The 25,121-nt window shown below is 38.8% G+C and overlaps 1 protein-coding gene across 2 annotated transcripts in view; it reads left to right on the forward strand.

Annotated features, from left to right (window-relative positions):
* LOC126256707 (acylamino-acid-releasing enzyme-like) overlaps nucleotides 1-25,121 on the forward strand; it is a 129,378-nt gene that overhangs the window by 80,596 nt on the left and 23,661 nt on the right. For both annotated transcript variants that reach the window (XM_049955503.1, XM_049955504.1), the window contains exons 8-9: nucleotides 1,772-2,029; nucleotides 15,856-15,993. In XM_049955503.1, coding sequence (XP_049811460.1) covers nucleotides 1,772-2,029; nucleotides 15,856-15,993 — 396 coding nt within the window. The remainder of the gene's footprint in view (nucleotides 1-1,771; nucleotides 2,030-15,855; nucleotides 15,994-25,121) is intronic.

The following is a 25,121-nucleotide window of genomic DNA, read 5'->3' on the forward strand; positions in this document are numbered from 1 at the left end:
ACAAAATATTGCTCCAGAAGTTGGACCATTATTGAATACGGGGAGTAGCTCACAATTGGTTCATCTCTTACTGTAACAACAGACAACAAAAGGTCATTATGCACAGTTGAGAATGACTGTGATGTGGTGTCTGAGTGGGCCTTGGTCAAATGGGGGCTGCCCCGGGGATCAGTGTTGGGGCCACTCATGTTCCTTATTTATATAATTGATATGCCCCCTAATATTACAGGTAATTGCAAAATATTTCTGTTTGCTGATGACACTAGTTTGGTAGTAAAGGATGTTGTATGCAATATTGGCTCTGTTTCAAATAGTGCAGTTCATGACTTAAGTTCATGGCTTGTAGAAAATAAACTGATGTTAAATCATAGTGAGACTCAGTTTTTACAGTTTCTAACAAACAATTCAACAAAACCCAACATTTTAATTTCACAGTATGGGCATACGATTAGTGAAACCGAACAGTTCAAATTCCTAGGCATTAAGGTAGATAGTAAACTGTTGTGCAAAGCCAACGTTCAGGATCTTGTTCAAAGACTTAATGCTGCCATTTCTAACATTTGACCGGTATCTGAAGTAAGCGATCGTTCGACACAAAAATTAGTCTACTTTGCTTATTTTCATTCGCTTATGTCATATGGTATTGTATTTTGGGATAACTCAGAGGACATTTTTTACTCAGAAATGGGCAGTTTGGGCAATAAGTGGTGCAAGTTCGCGAACCTCTTGTCCTGTTCACTAGTCTGGGTATTCTGACACTGGCCTCTCAATATATATATTCTTTACTGTCGTTTCTTGTTACCAGTATCAACTTATTCCCAAGAATTAGCAGCTTTCACTCAGTTAATACTAGGCAGAAATCCAGTCTGCATTTGGATTGCATTCCTTGAATATTGTGCAGAAACATGTGCAGTATACTGCTGCAGCCATTTTCAATAAGCTACCTCAAGAATTCAATAATCTTAGCAGTAATCCATGCACTTTCAAATTGAAACTGAAGAGTTTCCTCATGGGTATTCTGACAAGGAGTTCCCTGAAAAATTAAGTCGATTCCTATGTTATATTATTGATTATGTTTACTTAAACTTATGGCTTGTCTTTTTTTGGGTTCATAAACATTTTATTTCATCTGTTATTACTTTTATGTTGTAATTTCATGTACTGACCTGTTCCATGCTCTTGGATATTTGCTCCGCAATTTGGCCTTATGGAATTAGATGTGTAAAATAGAAAATTAAAAATTGTCACTAGAACCATTCGTCCATTTCTCTCTACTCTGCTTATATTCTTTCCTTAGTATGTTATGTCCTCACGTGTAACACCACCTAGCAACACTAAATATTGTGGTGGGCAGTGGTTGTAATATTTTGGCTCATCACTGTATGTTCTGAGAGATGAGGAGAAACTGTAGATCTAAGATAAAGAAATTAAGATCTTATTACAGTTATGTTAAATGTCCATAAAACATGATTAAAGTGGTGTTATTCATGGCATTGCTCATGTTATGGGATTTTCTGCAAATAAGTAAAATAAGCCTTCATGACACATTAAACTGGAAACTAGACCGATGCATGAATCTGTTTCTTTGACATTCATAGTATTGTCTTATCCATTTGGTCCTGCTCAGTTTTAATGCCATATGATGGTTCATTACAGTGAAAGTTTCAGCACAGGTAGTAAGTACAAAAAATTTATGTCTATTAGATTATAGCTATTAGAATTCAGTTAGGAAATAATGAATATAATTTTAATGAATATTTTGTAATTTCAGAGACTAAAACAATAACAGAACTGGAGTGGGATGATGGCAGTCAATCAGTACTTGATGTATGGAATGATATAGTGGTTTGCTCACGAAGTTCTCTGAAAACACCTGCAAACCTTGTTCTGGGGAAGTTGCCACCAGCAGGCAGTGAAAAGACAATGCAGTGGTTCCCTGTTACCAATTGGGTGGTTACATCTGCTCTTGATGGCCTCGTGTGCCACACCTTGGCCCTTACACAGGAAAATGATTCAGAAGCCACTGTCAGTGAGTATGCACAGAGTTCTCACCCCCCTCTTCCACATCTACATCTACATCCATACTCCGCAAGCCACCTGACGGTGGCTTATTGTTTAAATGGCAAAAATAAGATAAAAGAAAAGTTATTGTTGCTATCCTTGCGTGCTTACTTATTTACTTACTCACCTACTTACTTTCTAGCTTGTTTGCTTGTTTCTTTGTTGAAATAATAAGCTCATAGTTTCTCTCTTTGTTGAAGTATTGCGTATTATATGTAAGTGCAATTGGAATAATTTCCTGCTCTAAATATTATGCAAGTTACCTAAACATCGAAAGAAACTGATAGCAACAGTGTTTCACAATGCAGAGAGATACACGAAGGAAAAAAAAAATTGTTGCAAGTGAGAATTCACAGCACGTGAGAATTCACAATTTTATTTCTTTTTTTACAGTTATATGAGGCAAGTAGTTTCACTGAATTGATGCAATTAGCTTGTTGGACTTTTTATTCTAAAATCCTTTATTCATCGACCTCTAAATCAGTACTCCGCAAGCCATCTATTGTATGTGGCAGAAGATACTTCTCTTATCACTAACTGATCTTTCCTATCCTGTTCCACTCATGAATGGTGTGTGGAAAGAATGATTTTCGGTAAGCCTCTGTATTAGTTCTAATTTCTCGAATTTTCTCATCGTGGTCATTTCGTGCGATGCAAGTGGAAGGAAGTAATATGTTGTCTGAATTTTCCTGAGAAGTACTCTCTTGAAATTTCAATATTAAACTTCTGTGAATATTCACAATGCCTCTCTCGTAATGTCTGCCATTAGTGTGTGCTGCACGTCTGTGAAACGATCTCGCACCGACTAAACAATCTCTTAATGAAACATGCTGCTTTTCATTGGATCTTCTCTATCTCTACTGTCAGTCCTACCTGGTAAGGGTCCCAGATTGATGAACAGTACTCAGGAATCAATCAGACAAGTGTCTTCACTGCTGCAATATTAGAAAGGCCTATTTTGTTTTATCTAGCAGACAGTGACAAAATAGACTTAATCAGATCGAGAAACCACACCAGTCTTGGGTGTTATTTGTATTAACAGCTTTTTCAGTATTAAATAATGACATTTCGATTTTTATGTAGCAAAACGTTTGACGAAATCTGATGAGGTAATAGATCCTTCTGTAGAAAGGAAAGCAGGTCGAGGTCTACTTCACTGGGAATCTGGACGTACGAATGTGCACTTTAAGTTGTTGTTGTTGTTGTTGTTGTTGTGGTCTTCAGTCCTGAGACTGGTTTGATGCAGCTCTCCATGCTACCCTATCCTGTGCAAGCTTCTTCATCTTCCAGTACCTACTGCAACCTACATCCTTATGCACTTTAAATGTGCACATTTTAGTATGGTTCACAAAATTCTGATGCTCTTAGAGTATCTTCTGATGTCTTTTTTCTTTTATGACATAATGTATGATCTTTTAATGTTTTACTCGTAGGAAGCTCTTTGATGGCAAGCCATTTAGAAGAATTTCGAACCCTGAAGATGAGACATTTATGTCATTATTAAAAATTTTACTGGAACATTTGTGTGATATATAAAGTGTAACACACGCAAAAAAGATCAACATTACCTGCGAAAGCATAGCTTCTCTTGCAGCTTATTAACTTTAAAGACCAATATTATAAGTGAAAGCTTTGCTTTTCTTGTAGCAACACTATGTATATTAATTTAAACTATTAACTTTCCCTCTTTGTGTGTTTGTGTTAATTAACAGTGATGTTGCTGTTGGCTGACTACATCAAGTGTCCTATTCTCTGAATATCCGCTATCATTGGCTGGTGAGATCAAGTAACGTGAGCTATGACTGGCTCACAAAAGCGCATCGCAGTCTCGATTTCAATGATTCGCAAAGTAACATGCGGTGCTTGGTGGAATTCCAATGTGTACTTTCGTAGTAAGAAAATACGCAGTATACATGTTGCTGCACATCAAAGATATTTCCAAAACATGTCTTTTCCCCTGAGTTTTGTTTTCTAAAGTGCCAGAAAATTCTACGCCCGTGTATAAAACCATAACAATTCAAAGGATTGATAAGTTTTGCAGTTCTGAAAAGGAAATATACTGTCACTTAACATGGAAAAAGTTTTTCACCCGGGAGAAAGTGTATTTTTAACCGAGAAATCCGGGAAATATTTTTCTTTTCCGCGTATACACCCTGGTCTTGTAACCCAGTTCTTTCATGAATGAATTACATTTCCTTAAGATTCTTCATATGACTCTCAGTTGGCATCTGATTTTCCTAATGTCTGCTTTATGTGGCCATTCCACTTAAGGTCATTCTATCAATAGTGTAGTTGTACAGTAGTGGATTTCTTTTCCTGTGTATGCACTTTATGTTTCATTTATTTAGGCTCAGGGTCAACTGCCAGAGCTTGCACCATTCATCAATCTTCTGTAGATCATTCTGCGAATTGATACTATTCTGCGAATTGATACTATCTTCTGAGATTGCTCTTTCTTATAGACAGTCTTGAAAGAGCTTCCGACACTTTCTACTAGGTCATTTATACACATTGTAAACAGAAACAGTACTATCACACTTCCTTGGGGTAATGTGGAAATTAGCTGTATATCTATTGATTTTTTTCATTAAGAGTGATGTGTTGAGTTCTGTCTGCAAGGAAGTTTTGAATTCAGTTGCAAATCTGGTCCAATACTCAGTAAGCTTCAATTATTTTCACTAAAGGTTAGTGTGAGACAGTTTCAAATGCCTTCCTGAAGTCCAGGCACATGCCATTAACGTGAGCGCCATTGTCTACAGTACTATGGATCTCATAGAGGAACAGGGCAAGCTGTTTTGCAGGATCTCTGTTTGTGGAATCCATATTGATTTTCGTCATAATTATTGAGCATAAAACATTTTCGATAATTCTAAGACAGATTTGACATCCACAAAGTAGTCTTATAATTATGTGCATCTGTCCTATAACCCTTCCTGAAAATGGAATGACCTGTAGTAGGTCCTTTTTGTTGCTTTGTTGATCTACGATAAACACTGTTAGAATGCAGGTACCTCATCTGGTTCTGATGCTTTTCTATTCCACGATTGGTCATCTCGATACCTGCCATTTCGACATTCATACGATGATTTGAAGGAGGGACCGTATTACGATCTTCCATAGTGAAACAATTTCAGAAGACTGAATTCAGTATTTCTGCCTTCTGTCTGTTATTTTCTGTTTTGCTGCCTATATGGTCACTGAATGACGGAATAGGTGATTTTGAACTGCTTACTAATATCACATAAGACCAAAACCTCTTCACATTTGTAGTCAGATTGATTGACAGAATTTTACTTTCAGAGTCATTGAATGCTTCTCCGATTGCTCTCTTTAAACTCATTTTCACTTCATTCGTCTGCTAGTTTTGACTTCTCTTGTATCTGTGCTGAAGCTCTCTTTGTTTACATAGCAGTTTTTTTAATACAGCTGTTAAACCACGGTGGGTCTTTCTCATCCCTTAAGACCTTGCTTGGAACATACTTGCCTAAGGCATATTGAAGTATGCCTTTGAACTTTTTCCACTTGTGCTCCATATCTTTGTCCTCAGCACAGAATATTTGATACTGACTACTCTCATATACTGCAATTTATGTCTTGTCACTCTTGCTAAGCAAAAATATTTTCCTATATTTCTTAACATTCCTTGTGATACCCATAGTCATGGTTGCTATCACAGCCTTATGATAACTGAAACTTTCCTCTATGTTAGCTGATTAGATAATTTCAGGCCAGTTGTTTGTTGCTAGGAGGTCTAACACTGTGGCGGCAAGCTCACATAAGCCGCCATCATAACCACCTGGGAGAAGACAAGATGAGGGTGCCTGCTTCACTCGATGGCAGCACCGCTGCCTCTGAATGAGTGTTCCCAGCAGCACGCTGCCAGTGTGGCCTCGCTCCCGTGTGCACAGCCATGCTAGGTGAAGGTCCAGCTCACAAACTCAAACAGCTATTTGTCATTATAGGATGACATAGCATGTGATCAGACTCAACCTGGACTTTTATGTTTCAGTCAGTGTTCTCTCATGCTTATGGTAATTCCAGTGCTTGGCTCACCGCTGTTAGACATAATCTTGTGTTGTTGTTGTTGGTAAAAAACTGTAAATACTACAATTTTTGACAAAGAGATTGTTTTGTTTCCACACATGTTCCACGAATGTGATGGCTTCAGTGTTGGTTCACTTAACAACAACAACAACAACAACAACAACAACAACAGCAGCAGCAGCAGTTGGATTTCGTCAGTTGGTTATGAATTCACACAGTGAAACTGGCCATCCACAACTCCCCTCTGCACGCCAAAGTGTTCCCCTGGCTTTACCACCATTCCAGGAAGCGAAGGAAATTGGAACTTGTATGTACACCATTTCCATCAACGTTTCGCAGATTTCAGATAGAGCACCATCTTTCCCAAAGTCATTCTTCTTGTCTTGAGTTGAGCCCGAAACATATCACTTGCTTTGAAAACATGTTCCTTTTTGAACCTGACAGAGTTGTCGTTTCCTGAATTGTGTAAGTTGCCCAATACTTATTATCTTAAGCAAAGCCATGTTGTTGCTTCCAAATGGAGTTTCACTAGGGACAAAAGAAACTGGGCCAGGCCCATCAGGTGTGGGTAGCCGACATCCACAGTTTTAAGTAGGAAATTCAAATTCGTTTGTGCTCATTGTCAACATTCGTATGCAGACACTCTAGAAGATCTGACAGTAGAGGGATTTTAGGTGTCTCAGGCTGTGACTGAACAATTTGGGGACGTCCTGGACATTGCATTGGTGCATGTGTTTCTGCAGCAAAGGCGTTGTTTAGTGACATCTTCATCATGCTCATTGGGTTCATGCAGTTCGCAGTCAGACACGGCCCCCGTCCAGTGCTGGTTCCCCTCATGCAGTGATTGTTTCCATGCACATACCCTCACCAGCAGGTTCAGTGCTGGCATGTCATAAACAAGGTCATGTGGCAATCCGTGTGCCGTAGCTGTCTGCGCAGTCATTCCTCAATCATGGATGTGGAATTGACAGAAGTCCATAGTCTTATGTCGGTGTGCAGCCAGGAGCAATGTTTCCAGCAACATCTATATTAAAGTGTACATTCAGCTACAGCCGTTGCATTTGCAGGTCAATACAGAGACCACTGTATCTCTAGTGAGTCTTGAAACCTATCATTGTTTAGGTCACCCCACTCTTTCCTCAGCAGATTAACATTTGGTTTGCTGCCAGTTCCTGATCAATGTTACATATCATTATGACATGAAGGTGATAATTTTTTGGCAATCAACAGTGCAATGTCAGAAAACATGTTTGGTCTTGACACATTTAGAGTTTTTGGAGTTCCCTGTCAGGACTCTGTGCATCTTGGTTCTGACTGTATTGGCATTGGACGAGCTCTGCAGTGAATTCAGGTCCCTTTTTTCATCTGGGCTGGGTACTGCAAAGGACTGCAAGGTTCACATCACCCTTAAACCTATAGCCTGTCCCTTTTGCTTTGTGACAGATTGTCAAGGACGAATTGAACAGGTTGCAAGGTCTGGGCATCACTGGATCAGTTCCTTCTAGCCAGTGGGCTACACCTCAGGTGGTTGTTTGTAAGCCTACAGGGATGCTTTGTTTGTGCGGAGATTTTAAGTCCACTATTAATGATTGCTACCAGATTCCACGCGTCAGCTAAATTCTCAAGAAGTTGGCACGCGGTTAATGTTTTCGAAAATTGACTTGGCAGAGGTGTAACTGCAGCTTCGTCTTGACTCTTCCTGTAAACAAATTATATTCATTAGCACTCCCTTCATGTTATGTAGATATATGTGCCTTCCTTTCACCATCGCTAGTGCACCCACCATTTTTAAGAGATTTTCAGAACAATTAATGTGGGATTTACTGTGCTGTGCAAACTATCTTGATGACATTGTTATCACCACTCCCTCAAGGCAGCAACATCTTGCTAACTGTATCCTGTTCACAAAACTGCAAGAGGTGGGCCTCAAGTGGAGTTTGCAAGAGTCAGTTTTTTCAGATGGGAATCAAATATCTGGGCCACCTTTTTTTTTGGCTGCATCAAACCTATGGCAGAGCATGTCACAGCAATTGCCAGCCTACCTCCACCACGGAATGTGAAGGAACTCAGTTCGTTTTGGAGTAAAGTCAGTTATTATTCCAAATTTCTCTCCAGTGTGGTGGACATCATTCATCCACTCAGTAAGTTGTATAAAAAAGGTGTTCCTTACATTTGGTCAGCTAATTGCAACAGAGCATTTGCCAACATAAAGTTGCTGCTCGAATCATCGCTATGCCTCGGTACTAAACAGCTTGTCCTTGCGAAGAAATGGTTGGGGCAGTCTTAGCTCACAAAAATGCTGATGGTTCTGAACAGCCTATCACATATGCCTCCAAGATGTTGACAGCTGCGCAACCCTATTTTTCTCAAATCAAGAAGGTAGCTCTGGCTATTGTGTGTGCAGTCCAAAAGTTCCAAATCTTCGTCTGTGGCAGCTTATTGGATCTAATCACCGATAACAAGCTGCTTGTGATGCATTTCAGCTCTCGTTCAAACGTTCCTTACATGGCCGCACAGTGACTCCAGTGTTGGGTTTAGTTTTTGAGTGCATATCTCTGTGAGGTGTAGTATAGATTGACAGTGGACCATGCAAATGTGGATGTGTTGTCGTGCCTGCTTTCAGATCAATGATTGTTTGCAGCAAGTAGTTGATCGACTTCAAGTCATTGCATAGCCTAGGCCACCTGTCAGGATCCTGTGCTCTGTCAGGTGGTTCATTTTGTGCGCAAGGGTTGGCCCGAGCATTCTCCCCCAGTGTTTCTGGTCCAATATGCAACTTTATCTTCCTGCATCAGCTGATAGTCATCCACGATGCTCTCCTCCTTAACACCAACTCCGATGACCCTAGCATTATTGTCCCTCCGGTCCTGCCAGCTCATATACTTGCTTTCCTACAGTGGTCACTGGGGCATAATTGCATGAAGCTCTCTGCATTTCGATTTGTTTGGCATTAATTCAGAAATTGAGAAGGTTGTTCGTGAGCGCAAAAATGTGTGCCGAGCAGCATGCAGCACCACCACAGACCTATACTCAGTGGCCCATGTCCAGTAAGCTGTGGGACAGTGTTCACATTGGCTTTGCAGGCCCTTAACGTAATTCCGTGTGGTTGATAGTAGTTAATGCACTATCCATATGTCATTCGCATGCGCACCACCACAGTGGAAGCTGCTGTATGGGATCTGAACTAGATTTTCGTGATTGAGGGACTATCCCAGACAATTGTCTCTCATAATGATTCACAGTTTGTTTTGGTGTTGTTTCAGACTTTTTGCATTGACAGAGGTATTACCCACCTTACCATTTCACCACATTCGGATGGGGAGACAGAGCATGTGGTGTGCCCATTTTAAGACTCACTCGCAGAAGTGCTTTGCAGATTCACTAGCAGACTCGCCATTGCCTCTGTTTCTCAGCACCTACAGGACCAACCCACAGAATGCAAGATCTCTCAGAAGTGCTGTACCACTACAACTCCTTATTCACCCACTTCAAGCTAATGTGTTGATGTTTTTCACACAAAACATTGTGTTTCAGGAACTTCATACTTATTTCTGATTGTAGTGCCATTTGGCTTTCTTGGCAAAAGATGTGATTCATGGCCCATAGCATATAAACGTGTTTGGTTAGAATTGTAGGTAGTATCCACAGTTAATTTCAGCTCTGAGTAGCTGTTGCTCTTTCTCAGTCGTGATGGGTAGTTTTTGCCACTCTTTGTCCTTTATCAAATGAAATATGTTTTGTCATCTCTTTCCTTGATGTGTTAATTAAGAGAAGAACCAGTGGACCTCTGGATCTCTGAGTATACAAAAAGCTCGCTCACATTGACCTCTATCTCCAAGCATTGGGCCAACACCACCTATCACACAGAAATTCTTTGGTAAAGACTCTCATCGACAAAGCTCAAACCTTTTCAGACAATGAGAGCCTCACCGAAGAATAAAAACATCTACAAACAATGGTACGATGGAATGGGTACTCAGATCTACAAATTGGGTTGGTGTTGCTTCAAAATCAACAATGGTGGAGGTTGAGACTGAGAAAGAAAAGGAAAAGTCAAGAATCACTACCTGTTGAATGCTGCTTTAATCTCTGGAAAGATTGATAGACTTCTATGGAAACATGGCACCCAATATATTTTCCAATTTTGAACGGAGATAAAAAGTTTCATTTGTAATGGCAAGATGATTGAATTGAGTGTGCACTACATTACACACAAACGTGACATGTCGTGCGTGAGGCAGACTATTAGAATAGTTGAGGCAAAGTGTGAGGAACGTTAGACACACACCTGACTGAAACAAGGAGGCAAGTCAGCTGTTGATGTGCACTGCCATTAGTATAACTATAAAATGAAATGCAATGAGACCAGGATAGTGGTGGAAATATGAAGTTTCTGGGTCACTGTAAATAAGGATCTATCAAAATAAGTTGCCAAAAAAGAGCTATTAAACCAGTATGAGTATTTAAAATTGAGCAAGACTTGGGATTCAGCACTCAGTTTCTTAAGATCCCTCTGGCCGTCTCATCCATCAGAGCTGGAAAGTGCTGAGAGAATGTGTGTTTCGTGGAATGTCAGTATAGGCTACCAAAAGCAAATGAACATCAAAGGATATATGGGGCACAAAACAGCAAACTTGTCTGTGGGTAGTGGCCCATCACCAGTAGTACTTCAGTCTAATTAGATTTCAGGCCATGAGTATGCAAGAAGACAAAGCTCACAGCATGTGGATTAGTAGACTGGGTTGGCCAGCAATATATTGAGAAGAAAAATGGAATCAGCAGCTTTGCTGAATACTTTAAAGCATACCATTAATTGAAGTATTTTATTCTTCAATACTCTATTTTACTGAACAAAACTTTTTATACTTCACTATTGGCCAACTTCATCATTGTAATTTTCAAGTATGTCTTGTGAGACCATTGTACTGGATGGCAATAGAGTTCCTTCCCACATATCAGTGAGTATGCTGAGGTGAATTGAAAGGTGTAGTTGAAGGCTACAGTGTGACGTGTCTGACGGCACTTGCACATAATATCTACTTACCTTGGGCGTGGTGGTTGAGTGGTAAAATGTGTTCCTTTAAACCGAGAGGTCGCAGAATTAAATCCCAATTGAACCACAGAAATTTTCAGTCTGCTTTTAATCTAATCTCCACCTTTCAACAATGTGAGAGGTTTGGATTCCACTTTAAATTGTAATTCCCGTCTCCCTAGTTGGGTAACTGGGATGGGTTTTGGGCACTCAATTCGCTGAAGTGGTGTCCAATTAGAAGACCAGCTCATGGCCATTGAGCCACACACAATAATAATAATAAATTATCCTCCTCCTCCTCCTCCTCCTCATCATCATCATCATCTTCTTCTTCTTCTTCTTCTTCTTCTTCTCAGCTGAATTATTATTATTATTAACTCAGCTGAATGTGTATGGAAAAGGACTCCCACAAGATATGTCAATTAACGTAGAACTGCCATAGGAAGAAATCGCTAAAGCAGCCCAACAAATAAGAAAACGGAACAGTTCTGACCTGGACAACATCACTACAGAGTTACTCAAAGTAAATCCCTCTATAACAGCAGAAATTTTACATCCGCATGCTCATCCACGGTGTATAACAACCGGGAGATCCGGGAAAAACCCGGGAATTTTTTCATCCGGGAGAAAACTGGGAAAACCCCGGGATTTTTTTTAGAATTCCGAGAATTTTTCATTGTTTTTAGTTTTCAGTTAAATTTTTGTAATTTTGACTGGTAAGAACCGATACTCTTAACAAAGGATATTACTGTATCCCACTGCTGCAGAATAATATTTCAGCAATATAACATAAATGAGAGAAGAAAACGAAAATAAAGGAAATGCGCCATATACAACAACGACACACAGTGCTCATTCAAGCGTCTGCCAACAGCAGAATGTCAGAGGCTTTAGGAAGACTATGCAATGCTTCATAACAACAAACTGCCTCCGATGAGCGTGAAGTCACAATTGTTTACATTAGATTTGTTTTAGAGTTACGAGCGGGCTCGTGCGCATGCGCAGTTGAGTCACGTTTGAGTTGCTGCTGGAATGTGGCTGTTGGCTATGCAAGCAGTTAGATGATACTGGCAAAAGGGGGCGCCAGATTCATATTCTTGAGGAAAAGAACTTGTTTCACAAAATGCCTAGCATCCAGCGCACGTTTGTCTATGATTATACATATGATTTTGAAACGCTTCCCTGTTGGTTTTTGAACATTTTTGAACACATTTTAAGTTGATTTCTGTATCAATCATAAGTTTATTTTTGAATGCGTGATGTCTGTCAGGAGAATCCTCGTTGCATCTAGAAATCAACTTTCTGCAGACAAAAGGGGATGGGGCTATACGAGCTGAGCAGAGTAAAGCTGAACAGATGAATTACAATCGCTGTCTGATTATGTGGTTGATTGGGTTTGCGAATAATCAGCATTGTTATAATTACTAGCGAAATCTATAGATTCAGATTACCAGAATGGAAATAAACGACTGACAGGAATAACAGGTGAGAAAGATTACGTATTATCTTCTCGGTGTATCCAAGAAAATGAAAGTTTGACAGAAAATTTTTGGCCAGTTCGCTATATTAGTAAGGACCAGTTGTACAGTCCCTGGCTAGCAGCCGCTTACATTCAGTATTGGAAGTAACGCGGAAAACGTGTTGTACGAACATGTAATAGCGCCTAACCAGAAAATAATCGCGGGATAATTAAAACTGTGATTCTGGCAGGGTTAGTGAAGTTAATCGGCGAACAAATTTTGACAATGGCAGAAATAGCTACAGAAATGATGATGACAAGACTGTTTGTTAGAACGAGGAAGGAGAAGAAACAGGGATATCACACAAATTATGGAAGAATAAGACGATTCCGAATTTATATAAAAATTTCGTGATACTACTTTTCGATCCCATGCTTGAGAAACTGGTGCGTATGAATGAAATGTGAAACTATTTCCTAACATAAAGCTTTTTGCTTGTAGTAGGCCAAATAGGCATTTGAAATTGGTACTTTGTGAATTACATTGTCTTGTTATATAAATGGCCACGGGTACCAAAACAATCTCATTTATTTGGTGTGTGTTACAAAATTGCTGCAATATTAGAAAGGCCTATTTTGTTTTATCTAGCAGTCAGTGACAAAATAGATGTAATCAGATCGAGAAACCACACCATTCTTGGGTATTATTTGTGTTAACAGCTTTTTCAGTATTAGATAACGACATTTCGATTTTTCATATAGCAAAACGTTTGACGAACTTTGATGAGGTAATAGGTTCTTTTGCAGAAAGGAAAGCACGCCATGTAAAGCTGTTGCAAGATTAGAGAGAAAAAAATGCTAGGAGCTAAGGGTTGAAGAAATGTGTTTATTTCTTGCTTATCTCTTGTCTTTATTGGTTTTATGTATCCTATATTTAATTTTATATCACACAAAACAGCAAGTTATTAGCTAATAGGCAATAAAGAGTGCAAATTTTCTGAAGAGTTCTCCCAATTACAGATAATCCCATCCGCTATTAATTGTGAGATTTTTTTAAAAGAGGGACAGGATGTCAAACCGGCCGACTGGGAGCAGGAGAGGCACCACAGGACATATCAGTTTCCACTGTCCTGAATGTAATTTGATGGCGTCCATTACAAAATATACATGTTTCAATTCCACAGAGCGAATTCCAGTGACTTGCGGTAGAAGAATGCTTTATGAAAAGGCGTGGCACTGCACTTTGGCATACTTAAAACCAAATAATATGTCTTACATTTCCTCGAACATACATGTTTTATGTTTCAGACTTTCCAGAAGGATATGCGCTACAAGATGAACATATTTTTGAAAATTCAATTTTTTTAGTATTGACCTGGTTCGCAAATATCGTAGATCCGGGGCTGATGCGCAGAGCAGCCTGAGTTATAGCAGTTAGTCTCCATGTGACCGGTGTTTACATTTAGTGATTTTGCTGTTACCCCCTCGTTTGCTCTCACGTCAAATGAAAACAAAATGGATATCTGTGACCGCGAGCTATCAAGTGAATTAAAATGCATTCACATAATTATGGAAGGTTAAAATATGTCATTAGTTTCAGATTTTATTTTATTTCCACTTTTCTGATAGTCAAGCATTAATTGCCTTGTGGAACAATGAAGTTATTTTTGGCTGTTTGCTAAAGAGATTTGACTTTCATAAACTTTATCCCCAGAGGCAGTCAATGTATTTGAAACGAAATGTTTAATTCCACAGTACTGGCTAGCTTCAACTGTTCACTGCAGTTCAGGTGCATGTTTTCATCTTCTAGCACGTATGGCATTTTGCCATAGTAAAGACCAAACATAATACAGTACTGGTGCTCCAAGAAAATTTACATCCCGAATAGCCCACTGAAAAGCTTAATATCAGGTCGAAGTCTACTTCATTGGGAATCTGAACATATGAATGTGCACTTTAAGTATGCACTTTAAATGTGCACATTTTAGTATGGTTCACGAAATTCCGATGCTCTTGGAGTATCCTCTGATGTCTTGTTTCTTTTATGACATACTATTTTACACGTACGTACATACGGGCTTCCTACGTCATGATAGCTGCGCAAGCGCAGTGTTGCCTGTTATCTGCGCTCTCTGACAACTGCTGAAACGAACCTATTTCTAACAGGTCACGGGAAAATATTGCGAATGCTGGTTTGAAAAGCGTTACTTTCAAAATAAATATCCTTTTACGTAAGTTGAACTATGTGCGAGAATGTACCGTGAATTTATTAAATCACAGAGTGTTTGACTCGCATTTAAAAATCAACTCTTTGATGACGAGCCATTTAGAAGAATTTCGAACCCTGAAGATCAGACATTTATGTCAGTATTAAAAATTTTACTGCCACATTTGTGTGACATATCTTAAGTGTAACACGCGGAAGAAAGATCAACATTATATGCAAAAGCTTAGCTTCTCTTGCAGCTTATTAACCTTAGAGACCAGTTTTATATGTGAAAGCTTTGCGTTTCTCGTAACAACACTATGTATATTAATTTAAACTATTAACTTTCCCAGTTTGTGTGTTTGTGCTACGTAACAGTGTTGTTGCTGTTGGCTGACTACATCACATGTCCTATGCTCTGAATATCCACTGCCATCAGCTGGTGAGATCACGTGACATGAGCTATGACAGGCTTACAAACGTGCATCACAATCTCGATTTCAATGATTCGGAAAGTAGCATGTGGTGTTTGGTGGAATTCCAATGTATACTTTCGTAATACGAAAATACGCAACGTACATGTTGCTGCACATCAAAGATATTTCCAAAACGTGTATTTTTTCCCTGAGTTTCGTTTTCTAAAGTGCAGGGAATTTCTACTTGCGTGTATAAAACCATAACCATTGAAAGGATTGATAAGGGTAAATATACTGTCACTTAACATGGAAAATGCGTGTTTTTCACTCAGGAGAAAGTAGAGCATTGCAAGGAAAGAGGACTCTGAATTAAGGACAAACTCCTTCCTTGCTGCATCATATGTCGTACAACTGGCAGGTTCTTTAACATTCAAGAACCTGTGCAGCATGTAATATAATTTTTTTCCATTTAAATTTTGCTTTAGCCCTTTCGTTTCCTCATTTGTAATTAGACATTACTTTATATTCATTGTTATCTTTATGCAAGCAAATTTTCCAATTTGAAGTTTGAAGCTATACATGAAAATACATTTCTGTTAATTATTGTATTACATAATTTTTGTATTGGATCTTGCAGAATCATACTGTGCTATTTATTTTGGTCCAGAGAGCACAAAGGAGAAAGAAATACCATTAATTGTATGGCCTCATGGAGGACCACACAGTGCCTTTGCCAATGCTTTCATGTTAGATGCTGCACTTCTGACACTTCTTGGTAAGTTATGCTCTTATGTTGATTTGTATGAAAATGGATTCTTTAAAATATGCTTTTATTTTATTTTGCTGAAGTGACCATTTTTACTAAAAATACCATAAAAGTCCATACACATTAATTTCAATGACAAAGGAAAAGCATGTATAAAAGTAATTGCTTAATATTGTTTCCTCTCTGTTTTGCTACTGCAACTACTTGTATTTGTTGAATGACATGATTTTTTGGCAGTGCCACTGGAAAATGGGTGTTGACTTGTTACTTGTAGTGGAATTGAATAATGCAGCTGAAGTTGCTCTAATCTGATTTTAACGTCATTGTATTGCCACATTACATTTAGGGTAATCATACGGGTGTGGTTGACGGTTTCTTGATTGAAAGATTACAAAATGCCCTAACTACAAATAGTGTTAGGTAATGAAATTTGGAACTGAAAAAGAAGCTTAATGCCATTTATGACAAAAATACAATATGATTGACATTTAAGAAACATTCACGTGTTCCCGTTGTCTGAATGTAAAGAGATAGTATATTGACACTACAGAGCAAAGAGGGTTCAACATAAGATACAGCTAGGGAAAGGTGGTGGTATAACAGACAGAAGCCTTAGTATCACAAACTAATATAAACATGTTAAGATGCTATAGATCAAACATTGTCAGTACGGTACTTAATAACTGCAGTAATGTCAATTATTAATATGCAAAACTGATTAAATGAGCTGCTTAAACCTGACATGGTATCAGCTCTGGAAAAACATACTATATGTGAGATGTCTTTTTTTACCCCAAAGTGATTCTAGCAACTGTAAGGTGATAAAATGTAAAATATTACCACAAATATAATTATTGACTTATTGTGAAACTCATGCACTTATGTGGTTTTAGTTCGTTCTTATAATTCCAAAAATTATTTTAACACACAGTATTCATTTGCTACATACTATGTAAACGATATTGTAATTAGGTAATATGACATGTTTTATCCCTAATAAGGAATTTTGTTAGAAATAAACTTCTACTCACTCTCCACCTCATACGGTGAACACTCATTACACAACACTCTTACTCTGGCATGTTCTTTAGGCCAATAATGCACTATCAAATTTATTGGACAAAGTTGATTTGTCCAACATATTGGACATAGTGTGTTAGGGAACTTTTGTCACATGTCACCTGTTTTCCAATTTATTTTAACAAGTTTAGTGCCTCGCCTTAAATTTGATCAAAGAAATTATTAGGCTTCTGTTCACTGCATGGAGAAATGTAATTGCTTGGAATGCTAGCAATGCTGCAGCTGTCTGACTTGTTATATTTATCAACATGGCTTTGAAATTTACTTGATGTCTCGCATTGACAACGACACTGACGGATGTATGAGGCAGATGAAGCTCTGTATAACTTGTGGCATCCTGAATACAAAAATAAAATAAGAAAAAAGTGAGAGCTGTAAAAAAAATTACGAAGGCCGTTAGCTGTGAAATATGGCCACAATGTACCCTGAGGATGTAAAGGAGAAAATCTACAACTTTTGTAGAAACAATAATATTTCTTAGCGGCTACAGTATGTGCTAATCAGTTACTTTTCTTCAGACATTCCTCCTTAAATAGCTTCACACATTTCTGGTATTACTTTCGTCAGTGTGCACTGTGGTATTAGTGCTATATTGAAAACTAGAGTAGCTTTCTCCTTTTACAAGAAATATTACTGTTACGGTAAGTCTTTCTTCTGCAGATACAGCATTTCTGAGGTGAATGGTTCTACTCTGCAATATGAGGAGCCACTTTCCTGAGCACTTATTGAAATGTAGTCTTGTTTATGTGCAAATAATTTTCATACGACTTAACGTCCTTGATTTCTAGCTCCCACAAAAATTTTGTTTTAATTATCTTGCTGTGAAATCCAAAGCTTCATCCATGTATGTTTCCTTTCCTTTTTTTTTTTTTTTTTTTTTTTTTTTTTTCTGCTCATCTTCCAAATGCGTTAGCACACTGGACTCGCATTCGGGAGGACGACGGTTCAATCCCGCGTCCAGCCATCCTGATTTAGGTTTTCCGTGATTTCCCTAAATCGCTCCAGGCAAATGCCGGGATGGTCCCTTTGAAAGGGCACGGCCGATTTCCTTCCCCGTCCTTATCTAATCCAGTGAGACAGATGACCTCGCAGTTTAGTCTCTTTCCCCAAACAATCCAACCCAACCCCATCTTCCAAATGCAAACACAATGCGGTTGTAGTACACACAACTGGAGAGCATGGTAACAAGTTGTGGTCTGCCATTCTGAAACTCTGACAAAATATTGAATGACAGTGTAATATCACCTGTTTGTGCCCTGTCAAAGATCTTTGTCCAGTATTTAATCAAATTTCTTTTTCCAATAAATTTAATAGGGTAAAGGCCCATTACAGACAAACCTGTAACACTCATAACATTATTGATTCACTTTTGTGTCCCTTGACGTTGGGCAGGTGTCACACAGTTTTCATTTCATTTAAATTTGGATCAAAGGAATCACACTGCATGTGTTTATTTTAAATGGATTATTATTTGTTTATGAGACACATTAATGCAGTGAGAAGTGTCATGTTTTGTACTTGGCTCATTTTATACTTTCACTGTTAAAATCTGTTCAGTTTCATACGTCATTCTGGTTAATGCTCAGAAAAACTTACTCAAGTAGTTTATTAGATGCCTTCCACTCATTAACGTTTTTTTCAATTTTACGATGTTTATTTGGTCCATTAAATAATTATGACCTTAATTAAAGGACATAATCAGGAATGCTAAATGAAATCAAAATAAAATTTACTTACAAGGCTTCATTACTCTGTGCAGTTAAAACAAACTGCTGTGTTTCAAAATTCTGTTCTGTTGGCAACCAGATGGTTCCACCCTGGTGATTACTCGGTCACTGTAAGGATGTTGGACACTGTGTGTTCATGTTGTTCAAGAAGACTTACAAGGAAGCCTCCTTACATCATATGGCCCAAATGTGAGAAATTTTATTATTTAAATTTTACAAAGAGGCCAACTTTTTTAGCTTTTTCCTTTCCACTGATGCGACCTGTTCAAATCATTGTCAGCAAAGCTGTCCGCTAATCAAATCATGCTGCAGGATGAGAGACTAATCAGAGCCATGGGTGAAAACTGTCTTGCTCCTCTGTTCTCAGATGTCACCAGAGTAGACTCTAAATGGCTTAGTCTTCTTTACATTTGCATTTCCTGTCTCCTCCGAGATGGGTCTAGTGCTACGGGAGCTATTTTTTTGTGTCATCTTGGCAATCCTGACCATGTAGCAGAAATTATTTGAAGGAAAGACTCGGATGATTTTTACTGTTTATGACATTCTTAAGATGATCTATGTAACTGAAGTTATGAAAAGAAAATATTTGTTGTTATTGTGTTACAGCAAGAAAAAGCACAGTTTTTGGTACATGGTATTTAATACAGTAACACATAAGATACAGTTTGTGCATAGCACTGAATGCATTGACTGGGCAACAGTAATACAGTGTAAAGAATAGGCTGAGAACTCATTTGTGATTGCGTAAATAATGCTATTTTTTCGGTGGGCCATCAGAGTGCAGTAGGGGGCCGACCCAGGTTGCCTCTATAAGCAGGCCTGTGAACTGTATAGACATGTGCTCTCTGAAATTGCTTTCTTGAATGAAGTTACGGTTGAAGTTGATATTTTATCATATTGTTAACTTCAGCTGTGAAGTTACGTCTGGTACGTGCAATATTCCATATCAGCCCCCCCCTCCCCTCCCCTCCCCTCCCCTCGCACTCTCTCTCGGTGCACTTAGTGAGCTGAAAAATAAAATACTGGTTTTGTGTTTGTCATTGTTCATTTACTTTACAATTAATAATGCCACATTCTAGCTCAAAATATCCATCATCTTTGTTGTCACAAATGAAAGCTGACTGTTGTGTCACACTCTGATCTTTCTTACCTGTGTATCCATAAGTTGTGTGGGTGGCTATTATGAGGATTTCCAGGCAGCATTCAGGACAGCTGATAACAGCCATATGATGTCAGAGACATTCTTTAATAACAGCATTACCCAGACAATACATGTGTATTATGGCTGTCAACAGCCAGTATCCAGCTGTCCATCACAACTGAGCAGCACAGAAGAAGGATGATTGTGATTTTCATTCAGCCAACATAGAAATATATAACTATCTCTTCTCCCTGTGAGAGTTGGATTTTGTGTTGCCTGTACATTAAAACAGCTGTAGAAGAAATTGTCTTTCATCTTTTTTATTGAAATTTTGCTAATAGGAATATTTACCACTACTTGGAAACAACTATTTTAATCCAGCTTCAGCACAGGAAAAGGATTATACTTCCATTGGTAGTTACCACAGCATTAGTCTCAGTTCCATAGGGAAGAACGCATAGTCATCTGTGAGGATGATTCATATGGAAACCTTAAAAGTGCTGTAATCCTTTTAATTGTAACAATAAACAAAAAAACTTACACATCAGTTTTTGACATAATCTCCCTGACTAGAGTGCACATATTACACAACTTCGGAAGTGCGTAGTTGCCACAATGAAAGAATTCTTTTGGTCACATATGTAGTCAGATGGGCACTGCAGTTTTCACCTCTTTGTCACTTCTGAAATTCCTTCCTCCCATTGTTTCTTTGAGTGTACCAAACAGATGCCAGTCCCTAGGAGTGAGATCTGGTGACTGAGAATGATGGACCAGACACTCAGATTTAATTTCCTGAATAATCTCAACTGTCTTATATATGTATATAACCAGGGTGCCTATTCTGTATCTTTCCACCGTTGTGCCGATCGTTTCGGTACAGAAGAGCACCGAATGGTCTAGTACTCGAATTAGAGTCCCTGCATTATTCAGTATGCATTTCGGTAGTGATACTGTTTGGGTCTAGAGAACCGAAGCGCTGTTGTCGGTTCGTGTCGCGCAAGCCAGTCAAAAGCAAGCGGCCGCAGATCCACACATGCGCACTGCAGCGCGCACAGCGCCATGAACACAAAGCAGCTAGTAGATGACACAGGTGTGCTATTCTTCCAAGTACCGAAAATTGCGTTTACGTTGCCATAAGGCATGACGCCACATTCCATAGAGCTGACGTGCCCGCCTTAATCACCCTTGCCTCCTCCTTAAAAGTATCAGGCACAGTATATTAATTTCCATGATTCTCAGCTGAAATGCATAAAAATTTTTACATGTTCCATGCATGCATAATAACGATAGCGTATTTGACTGTATTCTGCAGATTGTCATAAATGCCGCATTATGTCATCTTATTCCCAGTCACACTGACATTGTGTTTTGGATTTTACGTTTCGGAAAATGAGTTAGGAATAGTGTGTAGTACTACATTGTACTAATACATCTATAAAAACACCCGAAAAATTGATTCTGAGAGTTTCAAAGAATAAGAAGATAAACAGAATGTGGTTATAACTCGCTCCTAGAGATCCAAATGATTAAGTAGCCCACTTCCCTGTATCATACGTCAACGGTTTGGGTCTTAAAAACAAAACTGAAAAAAAAGAAGAAAAAAAAAGCATTTTTGAGAGCTCTTGCAGTCCGTTGAAGTTTATAACATGCATCTCATGAATGAAAATGTTTCGTATATGGTGCTACAGTCTAAAAATATTACGGCAGAGATCTTTCATCTCTGTCTAGTGTGGTTGAGGATTCGATCACAGATAAATAATTGTGACAAGCAAGATTATGAAGATGACTGCTGCTAGTTACATTCCCTGTAATTTAAGTTGTGATCTTAGATTCCTGTCTAACCACATACTCAGAAATCGCTACGTATTTGGAAAAAATGGTGAATTATTTCTGACAAGAAAAAAATATAAAGGTCACTGTCGGTTGTTTCACTCACAGTAATTTCATCTCCAACAATTTCATATTTCATATTTTAAACACACAGAAATCACGAAACCATTACTGAGGAAGTGTGCTCTTACATGTAAGTAATAACGAATATTTCAGAAAAATATTAGCTTAACGAATAACAATGTCTCAGAACGTGCTGCATACATGTAGAGGAAAAAAATTTTTTTTGCATCCAACCATGCACGAACCCATGTCCTTCCGTATCGCATTCCCGCACGCTAACAACTTGGCCATGCCAAACAACAGGAATGCAGTGCTCAATTGCAGAGGATTGTGCAGAGGAAAGTAGGCTGACTTCGTTGCCAAACGGTGCTACGTAAGTCATAAATGCGTGATAGTTTAGAAGGTTTCCAATATCAGGCTTCACATAATTGCTTTTCATTGTTACTTGAAAGTTGTAAACACGTTTCGATAATTACTAACTAACCCATTTCTGGGGGAAAAGTACACAAGGGCACTAGTAATGTCAGTTCATACTCATGTAATATACGAAAGCAGAGCCGATGTCTTGATATTTAATGATCTTTAAACTCTTGTTTGCATAAAAATAACACACATTTTGAGAGAATATTAACCAAAAATGTTTCTTTTTTCTTTTCTTTTCTTTTTTATGTAATCATTCACAGTAACAACCTAACCTAACCACATTTCTAACAAAGGAAAATAGTCTATTATGAACTCACTTTCCAACCGGATGCATCTACTGGTGATTCTTTAGTAACACAATCACTAAATCCAAAGCTAAAACCGCTAAATATATTTAAAATAACAAAGTATAGGTGTACATAAACCACAGCTCACTGATCGACAGGACCAGACCGAAATCCAAAACCTCTTGGTACAATTGTTGTAAAATCGGTGGGAGGACCGTTCGGTAACAAGTTTCAGAAGCTTACTGAATAGGATATTTCGATAAAGAACCAAAAATGACGCCACTACCGAGACTAACCTACCACACCGATCGGTATGAACGATACAGAATAGGGCCCCAGGTGTTGTCCCACTATGACAATACCCCTTAAGTCAGAAATCCTTGTCGTTTACTCCTGATTGCAGGGTGAAATTGATTTTTTAGCATGTCTGAACGAGACGTACTTGTTATCCTCACTCCCCTATTCGTGTAACACACAAAATTACTTCATTTGCATCCTGAAAGGGAATGAATGTGACTTTTCCAGCAGATGGTTGAGTGCAGAATTTTTGGTGTGGGGCCATTCTTTCCTTGACCTTTTTGTTTTTGGTTCTTGACAGTGGACCAGGTCTCACCGCCTGTAACAATTTTTCCTAGAAATGCATAACTTTTGACTTGGAAATGATGCAAAAGTTCTTCTCAGCCATTGACACGATGGTCTTTCAGTTCGGCAGTCAACTGACGTGGCACCCATCTTGCAGACACCTTATTGACATGCAGTTTGTTGTGAACAATATTCTGTGCTGAACCAATTCTAATCTTCAAACCTATGGCTGTTCCATTCTAAGTCACGTATCTGTTCTCCTTTAGGGGGCTCCTCCACTAACTAAATGTTCTCATCCGTCACTACATGGTGAGCCTGCCCTGGTCTTGGGGCATGTTGCACGGAAGTTACACCACTTTTGAATGTCCCACACCACTCATACACTTGCTGCAGTGACAAACACTAATCCTTGTACTGCGCTATCATTCTGCGATGAATTTCCGTTGATTTGACACACTCACTACACATAAAAACACGTCACAATCGCGGTGCATGTTGACAGCAGGGTGGCCATCTTGTTGTGGATGCTGCTGCCTTCTCCTGTATTGTAGCATCACTCTGTGACCTGTTGGTCATTTTCTGAACCTCAAGAAAAACTGCTTCCACCTACCAACTCCCATCACACAACGTTTCACAATTTTATGGAATTTTCAAGGTTTTCATTTGAATCACCCTTGTACAGTTACATACATAATCCTCAAGCTGCTGTACAGTGCGTATCAGAGGGTGCCCTGTACCAGTACTAGTAATTTTCTTTCCTGTTTGACTTGAAAATAGAGCAAGGAAAAATGACTGTCCATATGCCTCCAGACAAACCCTAATTTTTCTTACCTTATCATCGTGTATCCTTACATGAAATGTACAGTCGTTGTGCAGCCAGCTTCAAGTGCCAGTTCATTAAATTTTCTCAATAGTGTTCCTCAAATAAAATGTCATCTTCCTCCTAAGGATTTCCATTTGTGTTCCCAAAGAAGCTGTTCCCAAAGAAGCTCAGTAACCTACTGGTATCAACTCAGGCAGCCCAAGTCTGAATTGCTTCAATGTCTTTCTTTAATCCAACCTGGTGCAGATTCCAAACACTTGAGCGGTACTCAAGAATAGGTCATACTAGTGTCCTATATGTGGTCTCCTGTAGCTGTACTACAATTCTCACATGCTTGTTCCATTGCGTATCACTTTGTGACATTACGCCTGGATATTTTATTGACGTGACTGTGTCAAGTTGCACACTGCTAATGCTGTATTCAAACATTATGGGACTGTTTTTCCTGCTCATCTGCATTAACTTAAGTTTTTCTGCATTTAGAGCTAGCTGCCACTTGTCATACCAATTAGAAATTTTGTCTAAGTCATGTTGTATACTCCTACAGTCACTCAATGGATGACACATTTCCATATATCACTGCATCATCAGCAAACAGCCACAGATTGCTCTTCACCCTGTCTGCCAGATCATTTATGTATATACAAAAAAACAGCAGTGCTATCACACTTCTCTGGTTCTCTCCTGAAAATACCCTCATCTCTGCTGAACACTCATAATTGAGGATAACACACTGGGTTCTGTTATAAAAAGTTGTTGAGCCACTCAGATATCTGGGAACCTATTCCGTATACTCATACTTTCAAAGTCTGTAGTGGTGCACTATGTCAAATGCTTTTTAGAAATATGGACTCAGCCTGTTGCCTTTTGTCCATGGTTTTCAGGCTATCATGTGAGAAAAGGACAAGCTAAGTTTCACAAGTGAGGTGCTTTTTAAAACTGTGCTGATTCTTGAACGGAAGCTTTTCGGTCTCAAGGAAACATATTTTACTCAAACTGAGAACATGTTCAAGAATTCTGCAGCAAACAAATGTTACGGATATTGGCCTGTACTTTTGCAGGTCTCTTCTTTTATCTTCTTACACCAAGAATCACTTGCATTTTTTTCCAGTCACTTGGGACTTGGTGCTGTGTGAGAGATTAACGATAAATGTGATCTGATCTAAGTAAGAGGCTAATGC

Source organism: Schistocerca nitens, chromosome 1 (genome assembly GCF_023898315.1).
Source record: "Schistocerca nitens isolate TAMUIC-IGC-003100 chromosome 1, iqSchNite1.1, whole genome shotgun sequence".
Lineage (NCBI taxonomy): Eukaryota > Metazoa > Arthropoda > Insecta > Orthoptera > Acrididae > Schistocerca > Schistocerca nitens.